Genomic DNA, 14,954 nt, shown 5'->3' with positions numbered 1-14,954 from the left:
ATATATTTTGTCCCCTCCTGCGCTGGCGGTTTACACCCGCACAAAACTACAAATTTAATGATTGAAAAATTGCATTGTACGACCCAATTCTTTTAGGTGCAGCGTTGTATTCATTAGAATTATTTCACAACCAAAGAAGAAATGAAACAGATTTATCAAAACCATAAACAACGGTTGGGTCTTTTTCACATTTTTATTTCAATCAAGACAAGAACCCAATTTCTCGATAAAAAATGTAAATAAGCAGTTTATCACAGTCATATGTAAATATGAGAAAAAGTATACATACAATTATATATTGGCATATATATAATCACTGTCTTTAGAGATTAAGCGCTGCAAGAAGCCTAATAAGTGCATGGCAGTACACCAAGACAGAAAAATCGAAATCTGAAAATTGGCGTCAAGCATTTGAAAGATTTAACTTTGGAATCTTTCTCCAAAGGTTATAAAAAGATTCTGCAACATAGATGAATTACACACCCATAAGAAAACATTCTGTGGTACCTTCTAACCCACTTGCTTTACATCAAATGGGAAAATGCTTGAGATTATTAAGCCAGTTGCTGTTTTGAAAGCAGCTCAGAGTCGACTCTACCACCAGTCTACAGTCTCAGGGTCACACTGATCCCGTCAACTTTGGGCCCCAAAAAATTTTAAGTAAAATTTTCAAAATTCCATCAAATACAGTAAAACAGGAACTGTACATTGTCATGTATTTGGCAAGTGTCCTATTTCTGCTATCTCCATGCTGCTCTAGACACATTATTCAGTTTTGGCTTCGTAGTAGATTTGACAGCTGTTTTTCTCTTAGGACTTCCAAGAGCTGACTGGAGATTACGTCTGGCAGACTTCTGGGCTCCTCCTCCTGCAAGGACAACATCAAACATCAGAATATGGAGATAAAGTATGATATATAAGTTAAATAATCAAACAATGAATATTTCTATCTAAGTCTGACATTAAAAACAGCATTTGGAAACAAGTTGTGGTGGTCTTAGAAAAGACAATAAGCCTACACAGGTGGGTGCAAACTCCAACTTACCTGTTACAGAAAATGCATTAATTTTTCCAGCAACTTCCTTTGGAGCAACTTTCAACCTAGAAAAAATAAAAAGTCATAATTGAAAAAAAAAAAATTAAAAACCCATTAAACTTATAAATCTGACAGAATCTGAAAAATTGAACAAAGAGAATTGTACGTCACACACACGCACACACACACACACACTGTATAACCATACCTATTTTCTTTATCAGACACTGGTTTGATAGGTGACAGGTTTCCATGTGTTGGTTTAAGTGCCTTAGAGAACAGAGACTGGTATTGTCTGCGGAGAGGACCACTGTAAGATATCAATACCAATTAACAGAACACTCATATCCTGGCTTTCTGTTAATCCAGGTTAAGATTTATAACACATAAATGCTCATTGAAATATATATAAGCAAAAGTCTAATTGAAATTACTCAAGCTCACCAAAACCGTCCAAAAAGTAAAATAGACAATATAAATTGCTTATTCTCCTGACATGCCACAATCAGAAATCCTGTTTATATATAACAGATTAAATGAAAAAACGTTGATCTAAAAAAACACATTTTTATATTTAAACAAGACAGCACTGTTCTGAAATGTTTTTTTTTTTCCATTTTCAACAATTTTTAACATAAAACAAAATTAACAGCTTACTGCCATTTTTATATGATCCAACTAAGAAAATTGATGAGATGGGAAAAAATATCAATAGAGCAGTGTTAAATGTCCAATTTCTTCTATTCTGAGATTCTGAACATAGTGAATGATTGAATCTGACAAACTGCAATGATATGAGTTTATTTCCACTTTTGAAACTTTATTACACAATACACGATAACAAATTAACCATCATTTTTACATAATCAACTAACAATGTTATAAAGATGCAGGAAATGTCAAACAAACACATATCTTATTTATTAAATAATGAAACTGTTAACATGCCTAAGAATTGAATCTGAGGAAATGTGTAAAAACAACATAACTTCTAAAATAATGGCCCGATTATGCTGATTTTTTAACTCAACCTGCGTTTTAGCAGGATTGACCACTCCTGTGAGTTTAATGACAATTGGCCTATCTGTTTTTCGTATATTGTGTTTACAGTGTTGCATATATGCTGAAAAGTGAAAAAAAAAGCATAACTACTAAAATAGTGGCCTAATCATGCCGATTTTCAAACTTGACCTGCGTTTTAGTAAGATAGATTACTCCTGTGAGTTTCATGACAACAGGCCTATCGCTTTTCCTTGGAATGTGTTTACAGTGTTGCATATATGCTGAAAAGTGAAAAAAAAGCATAACTTCTACAATAATGGCCCGATCATGCTGATTTTCGAACTTGACCTGCGTTTTATGAATATTCATCAGCTCTGTAAATATAAAGCCAAAAAGTAAAACTGCCTTCGACTTATCGTGTTTACAATGAAAGTGCACGGCGCCGGCCCCGGCGATGACGGCGACGACAGACGCAGGTGATGGCAATATGTACAGACACATCTATATATATATATATATATATATTCACTGTACTGTTTGAGAACAGTAAGTGACATGGTTTTTCTTAAATGGTCATCATGGGAGCAGTGCCCAAAATAGGTTTTTTTCAAATTTTGATGCAATATTACATAATGTTTAACAGCATAATGACCATCAATTTTTAATAATAAAATATTAGTATCATGGATATTCAGAAAATGTGACTAGCAAAGGTCTTCAGGCCCATGGAACTTCAAAGTCACAACTTGAAAATGCCAAAATGTAAACAAGACAGCACTGTTCTGAAATGTTTTTTTTTTTTTTTCATTTTTAACAATTTTTTAAACATTAAACAAAATTAACAGTTTACTGCCATTTTTATATGATCAACTAAGAAAATTGATGAGATGGGAAAAATATCAATACAACAGTGTTAAATGTCCAATTTCCTCCATTCTGAGATTCTGAACATAGTGAATGATTGAATCTGACAAACTGCAATGATATGAGTTTGTTTCCATTTTTGAAACTTTATTACACAATACACGATAACAAGTTTACCATCATTTTTACATAATCAACTAATAATGTTGTAAAGATGCAGGAAATGTCAACCAAACACTTTTACATGTCTTATTAGTTAAATAATGAGACTGTTAACATGCCTAAGAATTGAATCTGAGGAAATGTGAAACAAGACAGCACTGTTCTGACATGGGTTTATTTCCATTTTTAACACTTTTTTTAACATAAAACAAAATAAACAGTTTACTGCAATTTTTATATGATCAACTAAAATAATTGATGAGATGGGAAAAATATCAATAGAATAGTGTTAAATGTCCAATTTCCTCCATTCTGAGATTCTGAACATAGTGAATGATTGAATCTGACAAACTGCAATGATATGAGTTTATTTCCATTTTTGACACTTTATTACACAATACACGATAACAAGTTTACCATCATTTTTACATAATCAACTCACAATGTTGTAAAGATGCAGGAAGTCAAACAAACACTTTAATGTATCTTATTAGTAAAATAATAAGACTGTTAACATGCCTAAGAATTGAATGTGAGGAAATGTGAAAAAACAGCATAACTTCTAAAATAATGGCCCAATTATGCTGATTTTAGAACTCGACCTGCGTTTAAGTAAGATTGACCACTCCTGTGAGTTTAATGACAATTGGCCTATCTGTTTTTCTTATATTGTGTTTACAGTTTTGCCCATATGCTGAAAAAAAGGAAAAAACAGCATAACTACTAAAATAGTGGCCCGATCATGCCGATTTTCGAACTTGACCTGCGTTTTAGTAAGATTGATTACTCTTGTGACTTTCATGACAACAGGCCTAACGGTTTTCCTTAAAATGTGTTTACAGGGTTGCATATATGCTGAAAAGTGATAAAACAGCATAACTTCTACAATAATGGCCCGTTCATGCTGATTTTCGAACTTGACCGGCGTTTTATGAATATTCATCAGCTCTGTAAATATAAAACCAAAAAATAAAACTGTGTTCCACTTATCGTGTTTACAGTGAAAGTGCACGGCGACGGCATCGGCATCGGCATCGCCATCGGCGACGACGGCGACGACAGACGCAGGTGATGGCAATATGTACAGACACATCTGTGTCTGTACATAAAAATATTTAAAAACTCCCCCCCTATCTTCCTACCTGAGGTCAGTCCTGGCCACCTTGGGGCTACTGGTCTCTGGGGACGTCTTGGGACGCATAGAATGACCAAACACTGCAGACTCTGCTAGTCTTGAGCAGGGTTGAGGATTTTTTAAATGATAATACATTTGTGAAAGACTGGGATTGTTATGAAAGTGTCTTCCTTTTAAATTATCATACTACTATTATCATATTACATGTGCAAAAATTCACCATATATACTGACAGTCAATGAAAAAGCATAAGAAAACTTTCTTGTACTTTTTTACCGCGAATCAATTCCAACCATATAAAACAGTACAAATGCACTTGTTTGGTCATAAGAGAGTCACCTTATTTGACTGAATAAGGAGTCATATTTCACAGGAAAACTGTTATTTTCTTAATGTTCCAAAGGAACTTAAAATATTATTTGATTAAAAAAACGATGCCTTTTCACTGATTGTCAGTATACTTCACACCTTTCTTCAACGAAATCTGTACCCTTTTCATGAATTTTATTTTTCAGCACATATTTTTCTTCAGGTTCTTCAGTCAGATAATATTCTGCCCTTAATTTAAAGTAACTAAAGGATACTGTGCTTTCTTCTTTCTCTCCAGGGCTTTCTGTGTGGCTGCACTCAGTCTTTTCTTCTTCTGTTCATTCTTCTGAATTAATAAAATATTAAAATATTCTACTAAACTCTCGCCAGAATAATACAACAAGTCATATCAATATTAAATTTTCCATCACTTGCAATTAAAACAAGCAAATTTTACTGTCCTTAATAAAATTGAAGATTTTGAACTGAATTGTTAAACAATGAACATAACATTTGACAGGGTTTCCACTATATGTTGAATTTTCAAGCCACTGATCATCATCATCATTGAAACCATACAGATAGATAAAATGTCTAAGCATAATAAAGACGGCAGTATTAAGATATTCCCTGTATACTTACATTCTGTTTGGCCAGTCTCTCCTGCTCTAGCTGTCGGTCCTGAGCTATGATCTGCATCCTCTCCCAGCCTGGCAGCCCAAAGAATATGTCATGGATTTCCAGCAACCCGGCTCTCAACTGAAACCAAAATGTGACAGTCAATATTTGGAGGAAAGGTTAATGTGTAAGATAATGCTAACTAACAATTTCTCATTAATGTCTAAAATTGTGAACTGTGACATTATTCAAGCAGTTAATCATTGGCTTGATAAAGTAGGTTTTTTTTCTAGAAAAGAATTCAATCAAAATTAAAAAAGAAAGCAAAAGTGCAAGTGTGCCTATCTGCACTCAACAATTTAAACACTTCAAAACTAATGCCATCCTGTTAAATAAAACTACTCTCTTAACTTTTAATCTTTAAAGTGAACTAAACCCAGTATCTCTCTACCTGTGCAATCACCCTGTCCTGGAGATTCTTGTCCTGGTTCAGGTACGCCATCTTCCTAGATGGACTCTCACTTTGGATGCTAATGGCTAGGTCTGTGGTATCCTAGGAAACAGGGAGAACAATTTTTGAAGAGAAAATCTAAATCATCATTTTGATATTTTGTGGTATTATATAATGATCTCTTTCAATAACAAACACATTCAGTAAGAGAGAGAAAAGCTCTCGGAAACCTCACTGCAATATTAGTCTGTGGTATCCTGGGAAACAGGGAGAAATTATTTCAAGAGAAAATATGAGCAATCACTTAGATCTTTAACATAGGCCCCATTCAGATCGAGAAGAGCCGAGTGCTAGCTAGGCCGCGACCTAAATATGGCAGACCTTCATGAAAGGAAGACCGCTTAATCCTGTAATGGTCTCTCCTCCTCTCACACAGTTGAATTGAGCCGAGATTTAATTACTGTACCCCTGCAGGAACGTGGGGAGGTGTGTGAGAGGAGGAGAGACCATTACAGGATTAAGCGGTCTTCCTTTCATGTAGGTCCGCCATGTTAAAGTCACAGCCTAGCTAGCACTCGGCTCTTCTAGATCTGAGTATGATGATCTTTCAATAAAACACACATTCAGTGAGAGAAAGAAAAGCTCTCGGAAACTTCACTCCATCATTTGTTTCATCCAACAGAAAGCTGGGATGGGGATTGGTCTGTAAAACCCCAGAAGTTTTGACTGTTTGAGAGCAGCCCACGTAAACTTACCTTAATAGTCTGTATAATAGCCTGGACTTTCTCTGTCCTGTACAATCTTCTGGTAAGGTAACCCTTTACAGCTGCTGACAGCATACAGAACTTTCTCTCCATGGCCGGGGTGATAGCCTGCAACCAGAATACAGGGGTGAGTTTACCCTGGTTCATTCCTCACGTTAGAGCAACACATAATCACAGGTTAACTCTACTATTACCACCTCCAAAATATATGCTTGCCATGGCTATTCTTTTTTTACTTACATTGTATTAGAAGCCTCATAGATATTTATGAAATGTTTAAAAATGAAAACAATTACACAACTGTACATTTAACTTCAGATATTTTAAATCAATAAACTGATTTTTTTTCACATGACAACTACAACCGTGAGTATCTGGTCTTATTCTCAGTAATAGTGTGTGTACATGTGACTATGTTTGTGTAAAGGTGTATACAACCACCAGATGTCAGCACTATGTAAATGAGCCCACAAATGTCCTCATTCCCTGCCAGCCTGTCCTCCACTTACCACATTGTGTCTTTTCTCTCCCAGCCTCTGCCTAGGTGACACAACCTTCTGACTCTGCCAATTTGGGGATGCTTCCTTTGACGATGGCCCACTCTGCCGTAACTGGCCACTGGGCAGTGACCGACTGCTATAAAACTGACCACTAGGTAACTGACCACTGGGAAGCTGATGTCCAGGTTTGTTGACAATATGGACCTGGTCCAGGGCTATATCGTCACTGTCATGTCCCCCAGACCTAGTGAGGTGGTGGTCAGTTATGTGACAGCCCTGGGGAGTGGACGGATTGGACATCTGCTGGACATGTGGACTCTGTTGTTGGTTGACCTGCAAAGTGAGAAGTGATGAAACTTAAAATACTATTTATGTTTAACTTCGGCACCCAAGCATATTTTCACATATTAGAAGAAGTTATTTAAAATCTCATACTGAACTTGAGAACTTATGTCTTGTTCACCGAGAATAGTTCATCTGTATTCTGAGTTGGACTACTGAAATCTGTGAGAAGAACACCATCAACTAGACAAAATGAATTCCAGTATTTTATTTTTTTAACACATAATATGTTGATGGATTTTGGTAAACAAGACGCAATCGTAATCAACCTGTTTCAACCACTGCTCAGCATTGGCCCTCTCCATCTGTCTCCCCTGTTGCTGTAGCAACTGTTGCTTAGCAAGCTGGAACCTCTGTTCTTGCTCTTCCAACTCCTGCTGTAGCAGCATCTGCTCCCTCTGTTGCTGGAGAAGCAGAGCCGCAAGCTGATGGAAAATAAAACAGTTTTGAAACCATCAATTTCAGTTCAGTTTCTGAATTTTGAATTTAAAAAATTAAGAAGTCTTTCACAATGAGAATGTAAGATATGTAACCTTTAAATCTATTTGAAAAGCACCCATTTAATCATACAAGTCCTTCAAAACACCTCTTCAAAGATCTACTTTTATCCAACCTTCAAACGAATTTTAATTCTTTTTCTTCTGGTTTGAAACCAATTCTACTAGCCAATGGCCTTGAACTGATGGCTATCACCAGACTGATATTACCAGACAACAGAATATATAATTTACTAGAAAAGCACTCCGAGAGCGCAGACCTCCGCCAAGGCAGCAATTTTTTTATTATTATTGATTGATTATTGATCCAGATCACCAACATTAACTAATCACTTCTAAGTTGACCTATTTCTGACCTACCCTAAAAATTTCATCAAAATTGGTCCATAACTTTTTGAGTTATGTTGGTGACAGACAAACAAACAGACAAACAGGGGAGAAAACATAACCTCCCTGACAGAGGTAATACCATCAGATATAACTGGAGGATAAGAAAACTCCTCTATTACCTGAGACTTCTGTTGCCCCAACAGCTGTTGTCTGACCTGTTCAAACTGTCTAGCCTGGTTCTTTAACAATATAATATAATATAGAACAACAGATATAACTAGAGGATTAGAGAACCCCTCTATTACCTGAGACTTCTGTTGTCCCACCAGCTGTTGTCTAAGCTGTTCAAACTGTCTAGCCTGGTTCTTCAACACCTCCTCACTGCCCCCACAGAGACCTGACATAGAGCTCGTACTGAACAGGAACCCTGGGCTGTCCTTGGGGGGCTGTGATACACTGGGCTGGAATATAATATTATAATATTATAATATATAATATATCTGATAAATGTACCACAAGGAAGACTTAGTTGTCCCTATTAGGACAGCCCAGTGAACATGTGGCCTTTCTAAATAGTTTGATAATCTCCAGACCCAAGCTACCAGCTACCGCGCCCTGTCTCTCATAACTTACCACCACAGAGTGGTCTCCAGGGGGTGACAAAGTGGGTTGAGCACTGATTTGAGCCACACCCTCCCTTCCTCTCTCTCTCTCTCTCTCTCTCTCTCATAACTTACCACCACAGAGTGGTCTCCAGGGAGTGACACAGTCGGCAGAGCACTGATTTGAGCCACTCTCTCTCTCTCTCTCTCTCTCTCTCTCTCTCTCTCTCTCTCTCTCTCTCATAACTTACCACTACAGACTGGTCCCCAGGGAGTGACACAGTGGGTTGTGCACTGATCTGAGCCAGGTATCTCTGCAGGTGCTCTCTCTTCCCCTCGGCCTCGGAGTCCTGGACGTCCTTCCTACTGGAGCTGTGTCTGTCCAGACTGTCTCTGGGGGTGACCAGCTCTTCTTCTTCTTCATAGTTCAGTTTCCTCTGTACTGTGCTGGGCTTGTCTCTACCTGAGGGTTCAAAACCTGCTAAGTAATTTTGATAATTTTAGTTAGATTAACATCAGATTCAGTTTCACTAATGGTACCACTCTATCGCACATATACTTCTCCAGTAAACTTAAGTCTAGCAGAGACAGACTAAACACTGTAGCTCATACTACCTGCATGCTGGAGTCTGGAGTGTGATTTAATTTTCCATTTCCTATTTGTATAAGACTACAATTGGCTGAATCACACAAATAAAGTAACACACACTTAAAATATTTGACACCCAAGTTCCACTTACTGCTCTCAGTGCCAGCTACCCCAGTATTAGTCTTCATCTGACCATGAGCCATCAGCAGTGCTGGGGACGGATGCTCCAGAGTGTATGAAGACTTGCGCAAGTGGCTTTGACCTGGGGTAGACTTAGTCTCTAAATTAGACCCAGGACTTATCTTTTCCTGGCTTAGATTCTTCAAACCAGCAGTGCTACCTACAGCTTCTTCCTTCAGTGTGAGAGAGCTGGCCATGGTGTCTAGTGAACCTTGCATGTATTGTCTTAGATCAGTACTGGCAGTGTTAGTGGCAGTGACAACAGAGTCTGGGTTTAAAGACTTTTGTGACAGCAACTGCTCTGGTTTACTGGCAGTAGATCCCATCGATGCTTGAGTTATGGACAGAAGAGGTTGATTTTGACTAGAAGAAGGTACTGAGGAGCTAATCACCACGGAGTTGGTCTCGTATGGGATAACAGAGACATCTGGTGTCAGTAACTGCTGATCACCACTACTGGGTAGAGTAGTAGCAGTTCCGGTTGGTGCTGGGGTAGGAAGAGCACAGTATTCTCCCATATAACTCACAGCCTCACTGTCACACACACTCTCTGTTCTGGGACTGCTATTACTGTGCCACTGGTCATTTCCTCCCTTGACATCATCTGGTCTCTGACCAACTTCATTTACTTTTTCAGGTGTTTTCTGATCTCCAGGCTTCACAACATTTGGCACTTTGTCTGCTGTTTCTCCGTCTGTAGGACTGAGTACAACACGGCTTAACAAGTCACTCAGATCAGAGTTAGGCAGTTCAGAGTTAGGCAACTGACTGTCTGTATAGTCTGTAGATGGCGCCACAGACCCTGTGACAAAGCCACTATCATGGCCACTGCTACTACTCTGGTCTTTCACATTGTCAGATCCAACAGCACCTGTCATTTCTAAAGCACCACCAGCACCATCTAGTGTCTGGATTTTCTCACTGTTAGAGTTGTTTAGAGTAGTGTTTTCTACAGTATCACTGGCACTGTTTATTTTAGACTTCTCCTTCAACAAAGTGCTGGTTTCAATGACTGTCCTGTTGAGTTCACTGACACTGCTTCCACTGCTGGCACAGCTACCAGACACTGTGACTGGTCTGTCACTGCCACTGCTGTCTGTCACATCTGGCTGGTTATCATAAGTAGAAGACCCCTGCTGTGTTGTAGGAGATGTGGTCATAATAGCGGTTGTGGTGGTCATAGTGGCTGTGATAACACCTTGGTTAGTTGGCTGGCCCTCTTGTTGTGGAGATGGGGTTCTTCTTGTCTAAAATTACAAAAATTATCATTTAATTGAGCAATAGTGTATAAATTAAACATAATCTATCATCAGTGTGTGTGTGTGTGTGTGTGCGTGTGTGCGTGTGCATGCATGGCTGTTTATCGTGACTATATGAGAAGTTGGGTGCAGTTTACATGAGTTCAAAAGCTGAATTAAAATCCAACACTTTAATTTAAACATTGTCAAAATGTTTAAAATATGCCTTGTTCTACATCAGAAAGCATATGAAAATCACTTGATTTTCCTATAAAAAGTGTTCTTTTTTTAAATGAAAGCTTAACATAGACACTTGTTTATAAATCCATATTCTTTACAAACTTGACATTAAAGTTAGCACGTGTTAGATAACTTACCTCAATCTCATCTACAATGGACTGGACTTTGGCCAACAGTTTCTCTCTTCTTCTGCTTTTCAACCTGGTTTCTGCTATCACTGCCTGACGCTTGTATTGCTGCATCTCCTCTCTTCTCTCATGTGTCATCTGTAAACAGTATCAATACTCACTTAATTCCTAGTCATAGACTTTTACAAAGATTATAAAGACCAAAAGAAATTTGCCTGTGAAAAGCTCTGCTAGATTAGTGTAGCAGTTCACTTGAAGTCTTCAGTGAAATACTGCCTTTGTATTACAATTCTAAAGCAAAAGCTACTTAATTTTAGTAAACTAAAACACCTTTATACAGAATTAGAGATGATCAAAATTTGTGGTCATAAAGTTAAAAACAATAGTGTAAAATGGGCTCAGGGTAAGAGGGGTGTGCCTACCACTGGAGGAAGAATGGGAGCTCCGTCCATCCTTATCATTGATTTATATCCTGTATCCAAACCGATGTAGCCTGAGGGGAATAGAGCAGAGTCCATTTGGGAATTCTGGGTATCAAAGAATTCCGTGAGTTCCTCTATCATCATAAGAGTCATCTCCTAAAAAGAATTAGAAACATTACTGTGATACAATTCACTCTCTCTGCCGATATTTTCAAAGCATTGGATAGAATACAAGCAACTATGTTTTTAAAGGGACAAAAAATAGGATTAAAAACGCCTTTTTAGTGCATGGATTGCTTCTTATTTAACTTATCTGAGAACAATTGCTATGGGTAAAGCATAAAATGGCAGGTAAATGGCCTTAATCAATATCGAAAAAAAGAATCATATTCACCGTCCACTTTCGAACCCCGGGCGTCAGCCATCTTGACACAGTTTGAAATAACGCGGCTTCTCGACTCAGATACGAGATGTAAACAAATGCAGACAGCATGTCGTTTCGAAGGTGAGCGTGGACGTGAAGGAGAAGAGGAATTGCTCACCGAATCTTTGCAGGTAAGCGAGTTATATTTACCAAAATTACTTTAAAATGGGAAGATGGCAGTGGAAATCAAAATGTCTGGCAGAGGAAGTTAAAAAGCGTAGATAACTGCTAATAATTAACGTTTCCTCGGGTAACGCACTCGCAGCCAAATCACTCGCACTGGGTACGTACTACTAGTTATATGAAGCGAGATAGTGCACTTTACCCCTGAGGTGTATAGTTCTGTAAAGCAGGAGGAATACCCTTTTCTGCTCAATGTTTACCCCTGAGGTGTATAGTTCTGTAAAGCAGGAGGAATACCCTTTTCTGCTCAATGTGGTCATCTACCAGTACTTACAGACTAACCTCACACCATATTCTCGCAGGGGAATCCCATGAGATATACAATGTAACTCGAGTACTAGTGGGTATTTGTAAATTTAATAATATTGTCAATGAATATGATTATAAGGAATGATTTTTTAGCCTTTCAGAGGAGGAATTGGGTGATACACCCCTTCAAGCACGAGTGAAGAGATCAGGTATGTTAATAATTTTAGCAGTATAACATGGGCGGATCCAGGATTATTTGAAAGGGGGGGGGGGGTCCGCGGATGCAAAGCCGACCCCCCCTTAGTTGGCGTGGGGTCCTGGGCCTGCTTAAAACTTTGGTATTTTAGAGGGTGAACAGTGCCATTTGGTACGGTTTAGCACTCCACTGTAGTAAATTAGCTAGTCAAAATTCTAATTCCAAGTGGGGAATATTAGTGTGATTTTTTTACATCAGTTCTTTGAAACCATGTGTGATTATGTTATTTCTTCTTGTGGCCTTTATGATTTAATGCAGCTGCAGATATTTAAATTTAATTTTTTTTTTTTTTGCCATAATCAGACTTGCTTCTTTATAATAAGCTGGTTATCATGTAGTGATCATGCCCTCTAATTTGTTGATTTTTGTTAAAGAATAGTGCTGTTATGATAATATCAATACATTTTTTTCTTTATAACCATTTTATGTAATTTTACTATTACAGTGCCTCAAGTTATGTCTGGAAAACTCATACCAGGAAGCACTCCAATCTTACAATACTGCATCACTTCAATGTCGGTGTGACAAGTTGTGTAAAAGACTGCTACAAAAATTTGCAGCGCTGACCACATGATCCACCACCTTTTACCAAAACCAGAACAGTTTTATATTATAATGCCCATGTACATGTATTTAAAGTGACAAGACTGAGATCAGCGAGAGCCTCAAGGCCTTTATTTTCTGTGCATTGTCAACTCTTCAATAATTTTATAATTTTGTCAAATACATCCAAAGATTCAATTCTAATGCAATACTTGAAAACTTTTTTAGAATGTATTTTAATGTCGAACATGTTTTTCTAAGAACTGGCCCTTTAGTAAATTAACATGTACTATCCAACTGTTATTATTAATTAACATATTGTTATGTAGAAAGCAACCCTTGAAACTGATGAAACACGCGACTTATATTCACTATGAACATTTACTACGGGTTCGTTTTAGTGCTTTGATTTCAGCACCACATGCAACACACACTGTTGTACTTAACATTACAGGTTTCTAAATAGTCTCTTTTTACTTTGATCGATGATGGTTGCAGTTTGACGCTAAAATTTTGATTCACCATTTCTACTATGTCTCGCAGGGTGCTACGAGTTGGGGACGTTCTGTTAGCCAATTGCAAGCAAAAGTTGACCCAAGGTAGAATTATGACTGGGTGTGCAATTCTGAATCTTTAAATACTAAGATTTCTCACCAAATCTTTCTCGCTTCCTTTGCCAGTGGCGCTGTTGCTGTTGTCCCGCGCCATTTTGAAAATTATGCTCATCAGAAACATTATCGTGTTATCGATTGGTTTATTCAGCTAGGATGACCAATAGAAAACGCGCTTGCATTGGAGCTTTGCTCATGCTAGCTTCTAATTCAGCCGCGCGAAAACAATCGTTTGCAAAGGAGTATGTCTATGGAGAAAATTCGCGCGTATTATATTGTCGGTGCTTGTGTTGCGCATTTATAGAATTTCAGCTGATTTCTTGCAAATATAACAATATACTGACAATAAAAATGTACACAATTTACATTTCACTGTCAGTAATAATTTGAAGAATTAAGCAATAAGAGATTGCGTACTGAGATGTAATACGGTATTGAGAACTTAACATTTTTTTTTTTTTACAAAATTCGTTTTCTTTCTAAAAAATCAACCAACTGACATTGGATTTCGGAAAGGATTCATTAGCCATTGGCATCATGCATAGCAAAATTATCATTCACCCCAGGAAAATTCGTTTTATGAGGCCTTTCCAGCCAAGTGAAAAGATATCATCCCCTTCAGTCCCCAAGCTGTTACTTTTAAACTATAAAGAAAATAATAAACACATTCTTTTCAAAAGATTTCTTCATTTATTCTCAGACATACAAACATGAGATGACGTCTTTTTGATACAATGCTAGAACAGTTTTTTATCTTGTTAACAATTATTGCTAGAAAAATGTTTATCTTTCACGATCTTCCCAGGCGTAGTGCTCACCCCATAACACAAACGTATTATAATTTTCACAGATGAATTAATGATAAAAAAGTGGCCTGGAAACACTTTTTCATAATAGACTGAGTTAGGCTATATATATGTAACTGTTAAACCAAAGAAATGTTTTCTTTGGCAGCAGCTTTTAATTTTTTTTTATCTTGGGTTGCCCTTTTAAAAAAAACACTAAGATTAAAACTTTAAAAATAAAGAAAAAATTACATAAAAACAGCAAATTTATGAACCTTGATAGAGCACATAACCTCTTGAACTTATAATATTAACACAATCTAAAAATTGTCTGATACTTTAAGTGTTGAATATGAGAGTCATCCTTTATACGCGAGATGAAGAGCAATTTTTAGTGAAGATTTTTTTTGGGCAATTTTTCAATTTCAATTCCTCCTCTCTTTGTGATAACAAATTCTTAGTCAGGATTATATACAAGTTATAAAAGCTCTTCT

The 14,954-nt window shown here is 37.4% G+C and overlaps 1 protein-coding gene and 1 long non-coding RNA gene across 3 annotated transcripts; one reads left to right on the top strand and one right to left on the bottom strand.

The window, feature by feature from the left end:
- Window positions 1-178: 178 nt before the first annotated feature.
- On the bottom strand, window positions 179-13,866 carry LOC106158041 (uncharacterized). 2 transcript variants are annotated; one of them, XM_087015553.1, is made up of 16 exons: window positions 13,719-13,866; window positions 11,410-11,565; window positions 10,997-11,125; window positions 9,353-10,628; window positions 8,864-9,090; window positions 8,316-8,471; window positions 7,453-7,608; window positions 6,851-7,174; window positions 6,333-6,449; window positions 5,578-5,679; window positions 5,151-5,267; window positions 4,784-4,854; window positions 4,207-4,296; window positions 1,245-1,346; window positions 1,046-1,101; window positions 179-868 (listed from the first exon to the last, which is right to left on the bottom strand). In XM_087015553.1, exons 1-16 carry the CDS (start codon window positions 13,797-13,799, stop codon window positions 741-743), a joined length of 3,288 nt encoding a protein of 1,095 aa, XP_086871679.1. In that variant the 5' UTR covers window positions 13,800-13,866; the 3' UTR covers window positions 179-740. The 2 variants fall into 2 exon arrangements, with proteins under 2 accessions (XP_086871679.1, XP_086871680.1); XM_087015554.1 differs by having other exon boundaries at window positions 8,864-9,075.
- LOC106155081 (uncharacterized) lies at window positions 11,656-13,393 on the top strand. The gene is made up of 3 exons (XR_001237572.3): window positions 11,656-11,964; window positions 12,419-12,474; window positions 12,967-13,393. It is a non-coding gene; the product is annotated as an uncharacterized LOC106155081 (long non-coding RNA).
- Window positions 13,867-14,954: the final 1,088 nt, after the last annotated feature.

Source organism: Lingula anatina, chromosome 6, assembly GCF_051362555.1.
Source record: "Lingula anatina isolate TDL-2025a chromosome 6, LinAna3.0, whole genome shotgun sequence".
Classification (NCBI taxonomy): Eukaryota; Metazoa; Brachiopoda; class Lingulata; order Lingulida; family Lingulidae; genus Lingula; species Lingula anatina.
This window is presented reverse-complemented; position numbering and strand designations above follow the sequence as displayed.

Bases quoted from the DNA above. Each gene is read 5' to 3' on its own strand.
- LOC106158041 (XM_087015553.1), bottom strand. From the start codon at position 13,799: ATGTTTCTGATGAGCATAATTTTCAAAATGGCGCGGGACAACAGCAAC. The intron at 10,629-10,996 runs GTAAGTTATCTA...TTGTAATTTTAG, and splicing joins CCATTGTAGATGAGATTGAG to ACAAGAAGAACCCCATCTCC. The intron at 4,855-5,150 runs GTAAGTATACAG...TTATTAATTCAG, and splicing joins AGAGACTGGCCAAACAGAAT to AAGAATGAACAGAAGAAGAA.